This window comes from Rutilus rutilus (genome assembly GCF_951802725.1).
Source record: "Rutilus rutilus genome assembly, chromosome: 24".
NCBI lineage: Eukaryota > Metazoa > Chordata > Actinopteri > Cypriniformes > Leuciscidae > Rutilus > Rutilus rutilus.
The window spans coordinates 21,534,617-21,553,898 of NC_140228.1; the positions used below are offsets into that span (position 1 = coordinate 21,534,617).

General features: G+C 41.7%; 1 protein-coding gene across 1 annotated transcript in view; it reads left to right on the plus strand.

Moving 5' to 3' along the window:
* Positions 1-19,282, plus strand: part of elovl2 (ELOVL fatty acid elongase 2) — a 115,115-nt gene that overhangs the window by 88,896 nt on the left and 6,937 nt on the right. The window contains exons 5-6 of the mRNA XM_084399213.1: positions 3,566-3,737; positions 5,807-5,931. Of these exons, the coding sequence (XP_084255339.1) occupies positions 3,566-3,737; positions 5,807-5,931 (297 nt within the window). The remainder of the gene's footprint in view (positions 1-3,565; positions 3,738-5,806; positions 5,932-19,282) is intronic.

Genomic DNA, 19,282 nt, shown 5'->3' on the forward strand with positions numbered 1-19,282 from the left:
CTCGGTTCTCTCTAGATGAGGGAACGAGTGTTGCGTAACCCTGCCGTGCTTGTGCTACTTCTGGTTCGCTTCAGATCGAAAAACCAAAGAACAACCTCTGGTCTCTGCCTTTATAGTCTATAGCCACGCCCACTCTGGCGCGACGTGACGTGCACGGGCGCCCGCGCCCTCATTGGTGCTTCGTCACGGGCAGACCCTGGATAGGTTGCAGCAGTTGCTGCAGAGCAACCAATAGGCGCGCGAGCTGCCTCGCCTAGGTCTGCTTATGCAGCAATGCGTTTTAAATGAATGCAAAAATCAAGGATAATTTTTTGGCTTCAGTATTCTCGAGAAAAGGGTTTTTCCCGTAGCGTAAGCTAGCTTACGCAACACTCGTTCCCTCATCTAGAGAGAACCGAGGTTACGTTAGTAACCGAGAGCGTTTTATAGGTGAAAAGGCAATATTTTTCTTATTTCCCTTCATATAAAGTTTTAATTAATTTTTGAAGCATAAAGGAAAGATTTTTGATCAATTCTTTTTTTTCTAATATTATTGTAAATTTTAGAAGCTATCGATTGCAATTTGTTTCAACTCGATAGCTATTATGGTTGCCGAGAAATTTGCAAAAAACTGATTTTTTTCTGGAATTTCCAGGAAATCCAAAATCTTTTCCTGGATTTTTTTTGTGCGTTCCCGAGATTAGACCTTCCTTAACATAATGCCGAAAACCCGAAGTCTCTATGTGGTCTGGTTGAGGAGTAGATAGAAGTGCAAGATTGGTGCGCACAGACAGAACAGAAATCATGAGTTAACAATCGCAATTTTGTCCGGTGGAAAATTGCGCTAACAATTTTGTCCGGTGGAAAATTGCGCTAAAAAGCACTATATATATATATATAAATATGTACAGATGTGCTTGAATACTATTTAAGGCATACCTCAAACAACATTAAAAGGGACCTATTATGCCCCTTTTTAAAAGATGTAATATAAGTTTCAGGTGTCCTTATGACTATTATTATGGACCTCTGTGTTCGGGCGAAATATGGTAGGTCATTTGCGGGGAAATTTTTACTTTACAAATTACAGACATGGCCGATTCACACGGGATTAAGATCACAGACAACCTCCGCAATTATTACAAATGACTAGAGGTCACCAGGTAATACTAATCCAGTGCGAATAGGGCTTAAGTGTCACCAATTAAATGAGTATATGTTCAGCTAATTGTCAGTCACTTACATGTCTGCATCTCAAGAGATTGCAGGATTCAAATAACAAATTATGTTTTATAAACAAAGTTCGGGAGGAGCACGTTCAAACAGTCTATCTAATCAGCTCGAGAGGAGGTATATACACAGAGCCAAGAGCTTACTCACCTAGTTACCTCTACAGTTTTCTGCATCCCTAAGCCACCCCGTTCCTCACTCTCGGCTGGGGATACGGGGGAGAACTTTATTTTAAAATCTATAAATCAAAATATTTATTGCATTTATGAAGAAAAGGTTCAGCACCCAAGGCTCTATCACTATTGCCTCAATGGTGTACAGTGTCTTTGTGCATATTGCCAGCAACAGACATTAGGATTGTTTGTGATTTTGTCTTAGTGACTTAAGAGTCCTCTTAAAAGCGCTAAAATGCTTTGCAAAATACTCTTAGAGAAAAAATTTAGGAGTCCTAAAATTAGGACTGACACACCCATTATTTTTAAGAGTTTCTCCTAAATCGGCAAGTTAGGAGCTACTTTTAGCCATAAGATGTTTTGTAAATACGGCCCCAGATGTATGGTTTTCTGAGTGCACACATCTTAAGCACACGTACAGAAAGCTGAATGTCAGACGGAGCGTCCCGTGAGTATTAAACTAAGTTCTCTTTCACATCTTACTGTGCTTAAACTGTCAAATACTCTCAAGGTTATGTAAAAAAAAAAAAGTTCACATAAACACAGTCAGTTATGTCTATGAATATAAACAGCAGGTAAAGAAATCGCATGTATATTAGATCTGCGTATTAAAGTGAAAGCAGCGTAATATCCAGTACCTACAGCTATATATGCTGTTAATATGAATCAAACAACAAAAGAGTCCATCAGCAGTGGTGGGCGAGGCGTGTGCAATGTGATGTCACATTGCATAGAAACTGCAAAAGGCCTATTCTGAGGCACTGCTATGATTTATATGGATTAAAAAATGTTTTTTTTTACCATTAGAGGGTGGTTGTGTACACACACTGCCAACACACATTTATCTTCAAACTAGTGCTGTCAAATCAATTAATCACATCAAATATAAACATTGTTGTTTATATAAGAAAACTAAACATACATTTTTTATTTTTTATTTTTTATTAAACAGTGGCTTACTGAACAAATTGTCTCTTTCCTTAAATTAAGTCAGTTATATTTAAAAGTTTCTTAAGGATAATTTTTCTTTATCTCTGCTAATGCTGTAAACTACATAGGGAGTACATACTTGCACAATACTATAATATTCAAGGAACTGAGCCCAAATATTAGCTTAAATTCAGTTGCTATTTTTATTTATGTGTATATATATATATATATATATATATATATTATCAACACTCAAATAACAAATTGTATGCAAACATGTAAATTGCACATAAGGCAGTTTCTGCATTAACTTCTAAATTGAATTATATGTTTTTATTCCAATTCGTTATTTAAATAATCGTTACACACTGGCTGTCATTTGCATATGACAGATATTTTAAACATACATTAAATAATAAAGACATCACTAACATGTTAAGTAAAATATAATGAATATGCTAATATTGTGCATATTTAGCCTTGTTAATTTCTCTAGCTGACTAACAAGCTCTGGACACTAAATGACTTGCCTGAGGTAAATGTAATGTTACGTGACATGTTTATAAGCTGTTTTACTGATGTCTTTCCGCCGTTGAAACACAGATTGAGCTATTACACAACATATAATATGTTTCAGTAAGTTGTAGGCTACTGTATCTTTCAACATACCTTCAGATGTTCATTAATGTTTGTTTATTAGGAAGAGATGATCACATTCACTCGTGTTCCGCGCACGCTGCTGCTTAAACTGAGCCTATTTAGTTAATGATCTGTCACGCCACATTAAAGAGCGCCAAAACGGCATTTATTGTTTGAATTTCGTGATAAAATTTTATCATTTAAAAAAAATGACACTTTGCGGGAGGAATACGTATACCGTTACACCCCTAATTACTATTTAATCAGATGTCAAGGAAGAAAAAATTGTTTTGTCCTCAACCTCAACAATGGGCTAGGGCTGGGCTGGGCGCGTTCGGTACACCATGAGAGTATCGTGATAGGTGGTGTACACCCAAATAAAAGTGAATTTTGCATAATAGGTCCCCTTTAGCCCAAGTTTATGATCACACTCTGGCTGCTGGCACATAAGTGCATTAACACTACTGCATTAGCTTTGTCATCTGATGTACGTAAATATTATGATATTAACATAAATATTAATATTGTGCCTATATCTCAATATTTATGCACATCATATGACATCTTATTACATTTAACTTGCCCCAAAAATTTTACCTGTTTTATATGGATAGGTAGCAAAAGTACTGTGGTGGTACTATTTCTCCAAGCTGATTGAGTTCCTGGACACCATCTTCATTGTGCTAAGGAAGAAAAACAACCAGATCAGTTTCCTGCATGTGTATCATCATGCTTCTATGTTTAACATCTGGTGGTGTGTCCTCAACTGGATACCCTGTGGACAGAGTAAGTAAGCCTAAAGGACAAAGTTACATCAAAGGAAGGTCACAGGTTTAAGAGACCGTACTGGTGTGAGGAAATATGTCAAGGTTTTATTATTGTTTTAAGATGATGTTTCTAAAAAATGAGCTTAGGCTTAGCTTTATGTTTTAACAATAGCCAGTGTATAATACTGTAGATATTATTATTAGTGTAGATTTAGAATACTACATGCTATATACTATGGAAGCTTGTTTCCGCCACAGAATAAAACATTTTAAAAGATAATTGCGACTTTTTATCTCACAATTGCGAGTTTACATCACGCAATTCTGACTTTATTACACATAATTGCGAGTTTATATCTCACAATTCTGACATCTTTTCTCAGAATTGTGAGATATAAACTCACAATTGTGAGATATAAAGTCCAATTCTAAGGGGAAAAAAGACTTTTTAAATTTTTTTTTACCTCAGAATAGTTTATATCTAACAATTCTGACTTTATAACACGCAATTGTGACTTTATATCATGCAATTCTGACTTTATATCTCCCAATTGCGTGTTATAAAGTCAGAATTGCTGTTATAAAGTCGCAATTGCGTGATATAAAGTCGCAATTACGAGAAAAAAAGTCGCAATTGCGTGATATAAAGTCGCAATTACGAGAAAAAAAGTCCGAATTCTGACTTTATAAGACGCAATTGCAACTTTATTTCTCGCAATTCTGACTTTATAACACGCAATTGCGACTTTATTTCACGCAATTCTGACTATATCTCGCAATTCTGACTTTATAACACGCAATTCTGACTATATCTCGCAATTCTGACTTTATAACACGCAATTCTGACTTTATATCTCGCAATTCTGAGAAATAAAGTCAGAATTGCGAGATGTAAACTCGCAATTGTGAGATAAAAAGTCGATAATTATTATTTTATTTTTTTATAAATAAATACAGTAAAAGCAGTAATACTGTGAAATAGTATTACAATGTACAATTATTAGAATGTAAATGGTAAGCTGGTTTCTGTTGTATATTTTAAAATGTAATTTATTCCTGTGATGGCAAAGCTGAATTTTCAGCAGTCATTATTACAGTCTTCAGTGTCACATGATCTTTCAGAAATCATTCTAATATGCTGATTTGGTGCTAAATAACTTTTCTTCTTATTGTTAATGTTAAACACAGTTGTGCTGCTTAATATTTATTCTGGAAACTGTTTTGAGGTTTGCACAGAGAAACCTTGTTTTCCCAAATTTTTCAAGGCTTGCACCTTGGAATCTATTTCAGGGTTTGCATTCTCGAGCCACCAGGCACTGTCTAGAGCTAGGCTAGAGCGTGTTGAGTGTTTTCTGTTAGAACGATGTCGTGTTAGCGGCCCCTAAGTTAATAACTAATGATCTTTGCAACGGAAGTGAATCAATCAATCAAAACTAACTTTAGCTGGACAATAACTTTATTGTAGAGCCACTGTAAAGCCAAAACAATCTCTGTCACTGTAATTTCCTATTATCACTGTAAAGCTGCTTTGAAACAATCTGTATTGTTAAAAGTGCTATATAAATGAAGGTGACTTGACTTGACTTTGATGAATAGAAAGTAGAACATATTTTTTTATAAATAGAACTATTTGTATAATTTATTAATTTCATAAACGTCTTTACTGTCATTTTCTTTCAATATAATGTGCCTTTGCTAAATAAAAGTACTCATTTCTTTTGTTTATCTTTTTTTTTTATCTTACTTACTCCAACTTTTTAGATGGCAGTGTATCATGATTTCCAAAAAAAAAAAAAAAAAAAAAAAAGAGAAAAGAAAAGAAAAGCAGCAGCTAAAACTGTTTTCAACAATGATAATAATAAGAAATTATTTTTGAAAGATCATGTCACAGATAAAAAAAAAAAAAATCCCTTCACTCGTTTTAAAGGTTTGTAAGTATATTTGATGGGTATATCCCATCAAATATATATATATATATATATATATATATATATATATATATATAAATAAAATGTTTATTTGACACATAATCTTGCATGCTACCAATGCCATGATGTTCAACCTGTATAATGTAACATCTTTGTCCAGGTTTCTTTGGACCGATGCTAAACAGTTTCATCCATATCCTCATGTATTCTTACTATGGTCTGTCAACCATCCCATCCATGCACAAATATCTGTGGTGGAAACGCTACCTCACCCAGGGTCAGCTGGTCAGTGTGCAAACTCTCTATCCAACTACCCTCTGCTCTTACATTCCCATATCCCTTCACATTTTCATGCTTACACCTGTCCTAACTACACGCGACGCCGCGACGCGCAATAAAAGGTATCTTTTCCATGTTAATCGTTCAGAGTTTTTGTCCTAACCACTAGACGATTCTATTTTAGAAACGGTTTCTATTTTTCTGCAATGTTGCGGCTGAAACAACAAACACAAACTGTGGCAATGATAATCTCAGGTAGGGGAGCGCGGGGCACAACCTAACGCGGGGTTAGTTGTAACACGCTTGTTTTAAATACTTCCGCACATGCTTGGATGACGAAACTTTGTGTATTTACTAGTTGCCATATCAACACTATATAGAAAAAAAAAAAAAAAATCCGCCAAAATTATTTATTTTTTGGAAGATATCCATAGACATTTATTAAACCATAGCAAAAGTAAATTTCTTACTTAAGTTAATTTTTCATCTCTATTTTTTGTGTTTATTTAAAATAAGACAAATCTGATATTATTTTAATCTCCAAGATGTTATTTAACAGTTGAGATAGTTATTTAATGCTTCGCTAACTAGCAGAAGACACTAGCAGGGTTTAAATCCCAGTTGTGCAGGCAGGGGCATGTTGTAACACTGCGTTACAATGTGCCCCTATTAGAAATATGCTATTATATTCTATACTTTTATTAATTTTATTGCGAAAACGTGAGAAAAAAGGTAAATAAAGACTGAGAGTCAATGTTCAGAAATTACTAATTATTTATTTGTTTTGAACTATGTTGTATAGCTGTGTTTTCATGTGTTCGTAGTCAAAACTCAAAAATGAGTTTATATTTAATTATTAAAAATTGCCATTATTTTATATGAAAAAGTTTTTAAATTGTATTTTATTTAGAAAATATTTTAGTTTGTTTTGTATATATTTTTTATTAGATCAGATAACGTTTTAAGCTGTCATATGGTCATGTTACAATGTGCCCCACGACATGTTACAATGTACCCCACCTATGGGGCATGTTGTCACATTTCACTTCCATTCTTTCGGGGTATATCAAGAAAAAAGTATATACTGTATTGATAAAACAAAAACACATAATTGTACTAGACATGTGGGAAATGAATGTGGGAAAAAATAAATACTCTGAACCATAAGTAGATTTACACAAACTGAGAAAGTCAAAAAGCGTTACTTTGTGCCCCGCTCTCCCCTACTGTTTATGTGCTTTATTTAATGTTAAAAGCATGCAATGTGACTTTGAATATCATTTAGTGCTCCCAGATTTGTAGCTGTAAAAGCAACAATGCATAATTCACCTCAGATCTTGAAATTAAACAAATGGAAACAAGACTATGGAAGCCCGTTTCCGCCACGTTGAGTAAAAAAAAAAAAAGATTCTTTAAGTCTTAATAATGAGAAACTTTCTCATAATAATGACTTAACATCTCGTAATAATGAGAAACTTTCTCGTAATAATGACTTAACATCTCAAAATAATGAGAAACTTTCTCGTAATTATGACTTAAACATCTCGTAATAATGAGAAACTTTCTTGTAATAATGAGAAACTTTCTTGTAATAATGAGAAACTTTCTCATAATAATGACTTAACATCTTGTAATAATGAGAAACTTTCTCGTAATAATGAGAAACTTTCTCGTAATAATGACTTAACATCTCGTAATAATGAGAAACTTTCTCGAAATAATGACTTAACATCTCGTAATAATGAGAAACTTTCTTGTAATAATGAGAAACTTTCTCATAATAATGAGAAACTTTCTCGTAATAATGAGAAACGTTCTCGTAATAATGAGAAACTTTCTCGTAATAATGACTTAACATCTCGTAATAATGAGAAATTTTCTCGTAATAATGACTTAACATCTCGTAATAATGAGAAACTTTCTCGAAATAATGACTTAACATCTCGTAATAATGAGAAACTTTCTCGAAATAATGACTTAACATCTTGTAATAATGAGAAACTTTCTCGTAATAATGACTTATTTTCTCTCACTTCTACGCATGCGCAAAGCAGCGGAGCAGAAGAGCGTGCCACACTAGCGACATCCGCTGGTCAAAGCCGTGTAAATGCATCACAGCAAAAATGGCACGCTCTGCAAAACAGTTGATTTCATTAAAAGTCAGTGTGATCTACTAAGTGCAATCTGTAGTATCATTAAATAACATAATCAGTAGGCCTATAATATATCTTCCATACTTTTCCATGCGCACGATAAGGTGTGAAAGTGGAATGCAGAAGCAGGACGGTTACCATGGTAACGATCGGACGCCTGCTTGTGCACACCGATGGAAATTGTTACATGAATTTACAAAACTATCAGATTAAAGTTGGAATATTACATTCATTCGTCAAGTTTAAGTGTAACATCTTCATAAAATATATGGGTAGGCTATTGTGTGTTAATATAACACGTATTTTGCAGATACTTCTAGGATATTTGATGTGCAGGTTCATCTGGAAGATATCAATACAGAAATCACGTTTAAGATGTTTATGACTTTGGGGACATTTACACATAAGTGGGCAGTGGAATGGGGGAAAACGCAAGGTCGAGACGTGTTTTTAAAAGCTGAACTTTTCAATTGAGCGCCGCGTTTTTAGAACGCCGTGTCATGCGCGAGACGCTGCAAAAGAGCGAGCGCAACGTCCGTCTAGTGCGCGTATGCCTAGAAAAGCAATGAAAAAGCGCGTTCTGTATAAACACAGATTTCTAGATGAAGTGTTCTTAAACAGATTTGGAAAGGTGTGCTGTCTTATCATTCCTCCATCTATTTGAAATCCATGGATCACATTCTGTGTTGCTACTTGTTCATACACAAAAATACAAATTAATATTACAAATGAATAAAAGACTATCTAGTATGGAAGCCCGTCTCATATACTGATAATTTATCATTAATGTTATTCACTGCAGAGTGTGCCATGTTTGCTGTGATGCTGTGTGTAAACACGGCTTTGACCAGCTGATCTTCTGCTCCGCTGCTTTGCGCATGCGTAGAAGTGCGAGAAAATAAGTCATTATTACGAGTTTCTCATTATTATGAGATGTTAAGTCATTATTATGAGAAAGTTTCTCATTATTACGAGAAAGTTTCTCATTATTACGAGATGTTAAGTCATTATTACGAGAAAGTTTCTCATTATTACGTGATGTTAAGTCATTATTATGAGAAAGTTTCTCATTATTACGAGAAAAGTTTCTCTTTATTACGTACGGTGACGCATTGCTGCCACATACATATTATTTTTTGCTCCCAATTATGTCGTAATAACGAGATCTTATGTCGTATTAACGAGATCTTATGTCGTAATAACGAGATCTTATGTCGTTTTAACGACATCTTTTCTCGTAATAACGAGATCTTATGTCGTTAAAACGACATCTTTTTCTCGTAATAACGAGATCTTATGTCGTAATAACGAGATCTTATGTCGTTAAAACGACATCTTTTTCTCGTAATAACGAGATGTTATGTCGTTAAAACAACATCTTTTTTTGCCCTTATAAGGACATGTGTAGTCATGTACAAAATATGCCTTTATCCACATAAAATTGACAGCCTATTGCGCCTTTATCACACGTTCAAAAAGCTTAAGCAAATATAGAAGCCCCCAATCATGCAAAATTAATCAATGAGGCCCTTTTTTGAAAATATATTTTATATAGGCTAGGATGTTTTATATTTTATATATAAGTTTTTTTTAATATGATATATTATATAGGCCTAATAAGATTTATTTTTGTTAATATGCTATATCTTCATTACCTAGAGATATAATTAAACAAAAAGTAGTCAAAACACATCTAACAGAACATAGCCTAAGTTGTTTATTTTTTACAACATTGTGTTCTTATTTTGTTTAATTAACGAAATGTCAATCTTCGTCTTTATAACAGAAGATACAATACAATACAAAAATCTTCAAGATAACGGATTGTCACCTTATAAACAGTCATTTTTTAATGGAATAATACACCCTTATAATAAAGAAAAAGCTTCAGTGATAAAGAATATGAACGCAATGCATGTAATTATACGTTAAGCGTTTTCCTTCCATAGAAACCCTTTATTATAAAGAAAATAGGTGGCTCTTAACGTGTCTTTCTATGGGAGGATGGCATAGCGGTGCATAGCAAATATTCAATGCATCCAATGCAAATATTCAATGGTATTCAATGCAAAACAAAAATGAAAAATACAAGTAGCCAATAAAATAAACAAATTATTGTGGCATTAATTAGCCCATAAACAATATTTATTTTAAAGCCTAAACGAATTTGTTTAAAGAAAAACACCAGCGTTGGGCGTTTATCTAGGCTAAGTGTTTCAGCCGCCCTTTTCAAACTGCCGCAATAAAATGCAACAGAATTTGATTAGTTAAACATGAAGAGGATTATCCGTCTTTCATGGCCGCTCGCTCTAACGTTAACCTAGATAAATATTTGCTATTATGAAGCGCATATCCGAGTGTTTGTGCAGAGTGTGGAGCGCGCACTATGACATGGATGGAGGCGCCGGTGCCATCACTCGCATTTTCCTATCAACAGTGGAAACAACTTAAAATACTCCATCATTTCTGGTCATACAGAAAATAATAATACATCAGTCGCAACTACTTTTATTTGTGTAAACTCAACAACAAGAAAACGGTGTGCTTTTGTAAAATAAAATAAAACAAACAGGGCGCGCTTTCATGATCTCTGAATTGGAGCAAATACGGTAGCCTACCATCTGATAATGTAATCCTGTCTGTATAAAGGCGCATCTAGGCTACATTACAGCGGAGATGTATGGAGATACAGTGCAGGCAGCCTACACTGAAAAGACTAGTTCATTAATAAACAATTAAAATGCTTCGTTATTTTTTTCAGATACATTTATTATATCATTAGCCTACTTTTGCCGGCGCTTTGCGGCAAGTTTAATGCTTGCGCTTGAGCGCGGAATATAGGTTATAGCCTACATGCACCCAGCATTGAATATAAACGTGCGATTAGTCCTAATTGCTTAAATGAATGACTACTAGTCTAGAAAAATCGTACTCGGTTACTAACGTAACCTCTGTTCTCTCTAGAGAGGGAACGAGTATTGCGTAAGCTAGCTTACGCTGCGGGAAAGTCTCCTTTCACGAGATACTGAAGCCAAAAATTATCCTAATTTTTTAAACTTTGTCAACGCAGTGCGGCAGCCTGCAGACCTAGGGCAAGCGAGTCGCGTGCCCATTGGCTGCTCTGCGGCAACTGCAGCAGCCTATGGCTGAGCCTTGCGCGTGACGTCACGTCCAATGAGCGCGCTTGGCGCGCTTAGTGCGTCACAGCCCGTCATTAGGGGTGTGGCTTAGAGTATATAAGCAAGGAACAGAGGCTGCTTCGCTGGTTTCTGTCGCATGAAGCGAAAATGAGCTCGTGGCGAGAGCACGGCGGGTTACGCAATACTCGTTCCCTCTCTAGAGAGAACAGAGGTTACGTTAGTAACCGAGTACGTTCTCTTACGAGAGGTTCTCTCGTATTGCGTAAGCTAGCTTACGCTGCGGGAACACCTTTGTCAACGCCGTGCGCGCGCCCAGCATCCTGAATGAATCCCGTGGGAAGCCCAGGGAACGCGAAACGGAGCTGGGCGGCCAGATACCACAGTACACAAGCACATAATATGGGGCAGGGAGCGGCACAGCCGGTCCAACTAACACTTCCATACAGTGTAGCTCAACCAGTAGAGCTAAATCAGCAGCGTAGCCCGCGCACAGACAGTGGGCTGGCTTACGCGAGACTTAGACTGATAGCACTTTGGCCTGCAAAGCGGGAACATCCAGGTTGTAAAACCTAACAAATGTGGAGGGGGAGGCCCAGCCCGCCGCTGCACAAATGTCATGAATGGGAATCCCACTGGACCACGCCCACGATGAGGCCATGCCTCTGGTGGAGTGTGCCCGAATGCCCAAGGGGCACTGCAGGTTTTTAGATGCGTAAGCAGCTGCGATAGCATCGACTATCCATCTGGACAGAGTGTGCTTCGAGGCGGCGAGACCCTTGGTGCGCCCACCAAACGAAACAAAAAGCTGCTCTGAACGCCTGAAGGCGGCGGAGCGCGAAATATAGCTTCTCAGCGCCCTAACTGGGCAGAGGAGGTGACTATCTGCCTCGCAGCCAGTAATCGGCAGGGCTGAAAGGGAAATGACCTGCGCTCTGAAGGGAGTGCCCAAAATTTTTGGGACGTACCCATGCCTCGGTCTGAGAATAACTTTAGAGTCATTAGGTCCGAACTCGAGGCACGCAGCGTTAGTGGATAACGCGTGAAGGTCTCCCACACGTTTTACTGACGACAGTGCTATCAGAAAAACGGTTTTGAGCGTGAGGTATTTCATATCCACAGTTTCTAAGGGTTCAAAGGGATGTGCTTTCAGTGCGTCTAAGACCAGTGAAAGATCCCACATAGGAACCGAAGGGGGTCGCGGGGGGTTCATCCTCCTCGCTCCTCTAAGGAAGCGGATGACCAACTCGTTCCTTCCTAATGCGCGGCCCGGCTCTGACACAGAGAGCGCTGAAATGGCCGCGACATAGACTTTGAGCGTGGAGGGGGACCTGCCCGCGTCCAGTAGCTCTTGAAGGAAACACAATACTTGTGAGACCCCACATGTCTGTGGATTGAGCCCTTTGGTAGTGCACCATTTGTTAAACACAGACCATTTAGACGTGTAGAGCCGCCTCGTGGAGGGGGCTCTAGATTGTATGATCGTGTTCATCACCCCTTCTGGTAGATCAGCATGTAGTTGTTGAGGCTCCACGCATGCAGAGACCAGTGCTCTGGGTGGGGATGCCAAATCGAGCCGCGGGCTTGAGAGAGAAGGTCTCTCCGCACCGGAATCGGCCAGGGGGCTGAGTCTGCCAATTGTATGAGTTCCGGGAACCAAGCTTGGTTCTCCCAGAACGGGGCTATGAGGAGCACTGTGTGGCGCGCTTTCCTGACTCTCTCGATGACCTGAGGCAGCAGAGAGACTGGCGGAAACGCATATAGCGGGCCGCTGGGCCAAGACTGGGCCAGCGCGTCCTCGCTCTTTGAAAAGAACGCTGGGCAGTGTGCGTTGTCTATTGACGCAAAGAGGTCGACTTTCGCTCTGCCAAAGCGGCGCCACAGCGACTGGACTGTTTGAGGGTGTAGAGACCACTCCCCAGGGGGAACGTTGTCCCTGGACAGTCTGTCGGGGCCCTCGTTCAGATGGCCAGGCACATGCGATGCTCTCAGAGAGCGCAGAGAGTGCTGAGCCCATACGAGGAGGCGTTCCGTCAGGGCGCAGAGTTGCTTTGATCTGACACCGCCCTGGCGGTTCACATAGGCCACTACTGAAGTGTTGTCCGTGCGGACTAGAACATGGTGACCACGGAGGAAAGGGAGGAAGTGCATGAGCGCTTTCTCGACCGCGAGCATCTCTAGACAGTTTATGTGTAGGAGATTCTCCTGGTCTGACCAGTGGCCAAAGACCGGTCTGCCTTCGAAGAGCGCTCCCCAACCTAGGTTGGACGCGTCTGTAGAGACAACTTTCCGGTGTGAGACCACTCCCATATTCACTCCCGTGTGATACCATTCGGCTGCTAGCCAGGGCTGCAGGGCTGAGACACAGACCTGAGTCACTCTGATTAGCGAGCCGCCGGTCGCCCAGGCTCGATGGGATACGCGCGTTCTCAGCCAGCGTTGAAGCGGGCGCATGCGCAGTAAACCCAACTGAAGCACTGCTGCAGCTGAGGCCATATGCCCCAGAATGCGCTGAAATGCCTTCAGGGGAACCCGGTTGCCTTCTTTGAAGGATGCAGCGAGGCGCTGGATGCGGCGCGCGCGCTGCTCCGTCAATCTGGCCGTCATCGCCACCGAGTCCAGTTCTATTCCGAGAAAGGAAATCGACTGCCGGGGCGAGAGCGAGCTCTTTGTCCAGTTGACCGCTAGACCCAAAACCTCCAGGTGGTCGAGTAGCGCTGTTCTGTGAGACACAAGTTCTGTCTCTGACTGCGCTAGAACGAGCCAATCGTCCAAGTAGTTCAGAATTCGCATTCCCTGACTCCTCAGGGGAGCGAGAGCCGTGTCCATGCATTTCGTAAATGTACGGGGTGCTAAAGACAGGCCGAACGGCAGGACTGTGTATTGATAAGCTCGACCGTCGAAGGCGAATCTCAAAAATGGCCTGTGACGGGGAGTTATCTGGATCTGGAAATAAGCGTCCTTCAGATCGAGAGAGATAAACCAGTCTCCTGGGCGAATTTGCGCGAGGATCTGTCTGGTTGTAATCATCCTGAACGGCCGTCTCATGAGGGCTTTGTTCAGATGTCTCAGATCTAAAATAGGTCTTAATGCTCCGTCCTTCTTGGGAACGAGGAAGTAACGGCTGTAAAAGCCTGACTCGCTCAGAGAAGGATGCACCTGTTCTATGGCCCCTTTTCGCAGCAGCTTTGTTATCTCTGCTTGAAGCAGATGTGCTGCTTCCAAACTCACTTTCGTTTCCGTCTGCGCTAGAAAGCGCGGAGGGCGACGAGCAAATTGGAGCGAATAACCGTGTCTTATGGTGTTGAGCACCCATTCTGACGCGCCCTGAATAGCCTCCCATGCTTTTGCATGCATAGCTAGGGGTCGAATGGTCTCTGGGTTCAGATCGCCGCGTTGCGCGGGATGGGGAACCTGTATCAGAGAAGACGGGGCGGCGCGCGCGCCGCCGATGCTCGGACACGAGGGCAGAAGAACAGGGCTGGCCGACTGTGCAGAATTTAGTAGCTCGATCTTGGACGATGGAGCGTGAACTGCTGTCAAACAACCCAGGCGCGAGGGCGGCGTGGGGATTATGGTGTCTGAAAGTGGGCGCGCGTGCTCGTGAGCTGGCGCGGGATATGCACTTATGACACGGCCAGTGTTTGGGGGCTTTATGAGGTTTGCAACCTGTCTGGCAGAGCGGGCAGTGGGCAGGTGTGAGCACAGGGCTGTGGGCACATTTCCTACACTTGATGCTCGAGCGGAAAGTTTCCGCTTTAAGAGATAGCGCTCTGGACGCGTTGCCATGGGAACCTGGTCTGTGTGAGGCAGTGAGCACACGGGAGTGGGCACTTTTTCTACACTTAAAACCCCTGCGGCTTGAGCCGTAGCAATTTGAGGTAACTGAGTGACAGAGCGAGCAGCGAGTAGTTGTGAGCACGGAAGTGTGGGCACTTTTACTACATTTAGTGCTCGAGCGGTGTGAGGCCGCTTTATGAGAGAGCGCTCTGGGCGCGTTACCATGGGGATTGCACTTGTGTGAAGCAGTGAGCACATGGGTGTGGGCACATTTTCTACACTTAAAGCACTTATACTCTTTTTGAGATTTATCTGGGTCGCCGTGAAAACGGCGTTTGTGTGCAGGCGAGCGAGTGTAATTACTGGCTCGTTGGCTGCGGTGTGTGCTGCTGCAGTAGCCTGTGCGTTTTGATGGCGGTCCGGCCGTAGCGGGACTCAACCATCTTTTCCTCCTTGCGGATGCTAGGAGGACTTCGCGGGCTCGGGCTTCAACGCGATCTTGGACCGCGGGCCCCGTGGGGGCGGCGGTCTGTGACGGCTGGTCGAGCGCGACCTGGGGCGATTGCCCTGGCGCCGCTGCGAAGCGTTGGGGGGCCTGGAAGAGCGCTGGTTAGAGCTGCGCACAGGAGGCTGAGTTTGAGGGCGGCCTGTGGCTGAGCTCGAACGGCGGGGCAGGAAGAGGTCCATCGCCTGCGACGCCTTCTGTACCTCAGAGAACCGATCCACAATTCCGCTGACCGCAGGGCCAAAGAGGCCGGTGGGCGAGAGTGGTGCGTTCAGAAACACAGCGCGCTCTGACTCACTCATGTCCGCGAGCGTCAACCATAGATGTCTGTCGATGACGGTGAGCGCGGCCATGGATCTGCCGATGGCTTGAGCAGCGGTCTTGGTAGCGCGCAGCGCGAGATCCGTAGCGCTGCGGAGATCGGTAAAGGCAGACTGATCCGAGCCCTTCTCGTCCAGTTCACGGAGGAGGTCGGCTTGAAGGATCTGAAGAATAGCCATTGAGTGCAGGGCGGAAGCAGCCTGGCCGGAGGCGGCGAAAGCGCGGCCGGCGAGAGCTGAGGTGGTCCTGCAGGCTTTAGACGGCAGGGCAGACTTTGAGCGCCATCTAGCAGACGGCGGGCAAAGGTGCGTTGCCACAGCATCCTCAACGGCGGGGATGCCGTTATAGCCGTTCTCGGCGGCTCCGTCCACCTGGGAGAGAGCCGAGGAGACTGGCGAGCGGAGTCTGGTGGAGAACGGAGCGTTCCAGGACTTAGAGAGCTCGGCGTGGAGCTCAGGCAGGAAGGGTGCTGACCTAGAGGCAGGCGCAGGGCGGCGGCTAGGCAGAAAAAACCCGTCAAGGCGATTGGGCTCCGGCTCCTTAGGTGGAGACCAATCCAGTCCCATTCTCTCGACCGCTAAAGTGAGGAGGCGGAGAAGCTCTGCGTCAACACTAGCGCGGGTTCGAGAAGACTCCATAGTAGAGGGGGCGGAGCGGTGAGAGCCCGACCACTCCTCGCTGTCAGACGCGAGCAGAGAGCAGCTGTCAGCGGCATCATCTGCATCATCCCCCAGGGCGACGGCAGTGCGGGCAGTGGCCGGCCGCTGCGCGTCGGAGAAGGGTGGGGGGGAAGGAGAGAGCGAGGCTCGCGGGAGAGGTTCCGGCGAGCGCTCAGCTGTAGCGTCCAGTTCCGGCGGCCTTTGAGAGCGACGTTTTTTCTTTCGTGGCCCGGAAGAAGCGGCCGGAGAAGATGGAGTGTCTTCGAATTTAGCGAGTCGAGCCCGTAGGGTCGACATCGGTAAATCTTCACACTGTTCGCAGCCGCCCTCGGAGAGAGCGCGAACAGCGTGGTCAAAACCCAGGCAGAGAGCGCACAGCACGTGGCGGTCTCCGTCGCTGAGCGAGGCTCTGCACGAGCCACAGGATGTGCGAGGCATTTGAAACAACGCCTCGCGCTCTTTTAGATGCAAGTGTGTCGCGGCGGACACACACACACACACAAAACAGAGCAGAAAAGGATATAAGGCCGGATGGCGCAGCAGGCAGGGAAGGCTGAAGGCGGCGAGCGGCCGGCGTCCTCAGGCTGAGATCCTCGGCGTGCTGGTCGCTGGATTCAACGGCGGCTTCCTCGGAGATCAGCGATGCGAAGAGCTTCGCTGAAGAGACAGAAATCAGCGAAGCAGCCTCTGTTCCTTGCTTATATACTCTAAGCCACACCCCTAATGACGGGCTGTGACGCACTAAGCGCGCCAAGCGCGCTCATTGGACGTGACGTCACGCGCAAGGCTCAGCCATAGGCTGCTGCAGTTGCCGCAGAGCAGCCAATGGGCACGCGACTCGCTTGCCCTAGGTCTGCAGGCTGCCGCACTGCGTTGACAAAGTTTAAAAAATTAGGATAATTTTTGGCTTCAGTATCTCGTGAAAGGAGACTTTCCCGCAGCGTAAGCTAGCTTACGCAATACGAGAGAACCTCTCGTAAGAGAACCTTTAGTCTATGGCAACTCTAATCAATAGCCTACAGTTAATATTTGACATTATTTCATTAGTAATTAGTATCCAGCTCTTCACATTTAATTAGTTGAGCTAGCATAATTAATGAACTAATAAAATAATAAAAGAAAATTTTAATTAAGATACTAACCATATATTTCTATATAGCATTGCTTATTCCACCACACAAAGGACTGTTTATAAGGTGACATGTGAAGATTGTAGGCTGTATATTGAAGATTTTTGTATTTATTGTATTGTATCTTCTGTTATAAAGACGACATTTCGTTAATTAAACAAAATAAGAACACAATGTTGTAAAATTTTCTGTTTTGTGTTTTGACTACTTTTTGGTTAATTATATCTCTAGGTAATGAATGAAGATATAGCCTATTAACAAAAATAAATCTTATATATAATATATTATATATAAAAAAAAAATTATAGGCCTATTTAAAATATTTTCCAAAAAGGGCCTCATTGATTAATTTTGCATGATTGGGGGCTGCTATATTTGCTTAAGCTTTTTGAACATGTGATAAAGGCGCGATAGGCTGTCAATTTTATGTGGATAAAGGCATATTTTGTACATGACTACACATGTCCTTATAAGGGCAAAAAAAAGATGTCGTTTTAACGACATACCATCTCGTTATTACAAGAAAAAGATGTCGTTTTAACGACATAAGATCTCGTTATTACGAGAAAAAGATGTCGTTTTAACGACATAAGATCTCGTTATTACGAGAAAAGATGTCGTTAAAACGACATAAGATCTCGTTATTACGACATAATTGATGGGAAAAAATAATATGTATGTGGCAGCAATGCGTCACCGTAATTACGAGATGTTAAGTCATTATTATGAGAAAGTTTCTCATTATTACGAGATGTTAAGTCATTATTATGAGAAAGTTTCTCATTATTACGAGATGTTAAGTCATTATTACGAGAAAGTTTCTCATTATTACGAGATGTTAAGTCATTATTACGAGAAAGTTTCTCATTATTATGAGATGTTAAGTCATTATTATGAGAAAGTTTCTCATTATTATGACTTAAAGACTCTTTTTTTTTTACTCAATGTGGCGGAAACGGGCTTCCATACAAGACCGTTCAAACAATGAACAAACAAGTGTATTGTTTGACAAATATTGGTTTAGTACCGGTAACTCAGTAGCCTGTATTTTGAATAATGTTTAAATGGTGTAATATTTGTAAATTTGATTATGTAGCCTTATCCATTTTCTTGCGATTGCCGCCAAGATTACTCTCTGGTGCTGTGCACACGCTGTTCTGATTGGCTGTTGGTGATTGATTTCGAGGCATCTTGCAGTTGCTTCGTGTCTATTGTCAACATTAACTGTGGACAGACAAATTATTTGTCGCTGGAATCGCATCGCGTCTTGTAAGGACACGGTGAGACCTTCCCTCTGCCATCACAGAATAAATGAAATGCTTAAACATTAAACTGATGTCATCGCAGAAGAGTACTGCTCTTCTTCTACTTCTACTTCTACTTCTTCTACTTCACTTTCCTCGCTTTTTAAGATATTGCCACCTAGTATTAATGCATACATACATACTCGTATTACATAGATCATCAGACGACGTAAGTCACCCTGTTTGATTTCCTCAGTTTTTTAATTATAAAACTCTATAGTTAATTTTAATTTAATGGAAGGGCTAGTTTTAGGGTAAGGTTTAGGGTTTGGGGGTAGGTTATCATCTATAATTACCATGAGTCTGTTTTAATTTGATTGTATTTTTGTTATGTTCTACTAATAGCTGTTATTTCATACTTCATAAGA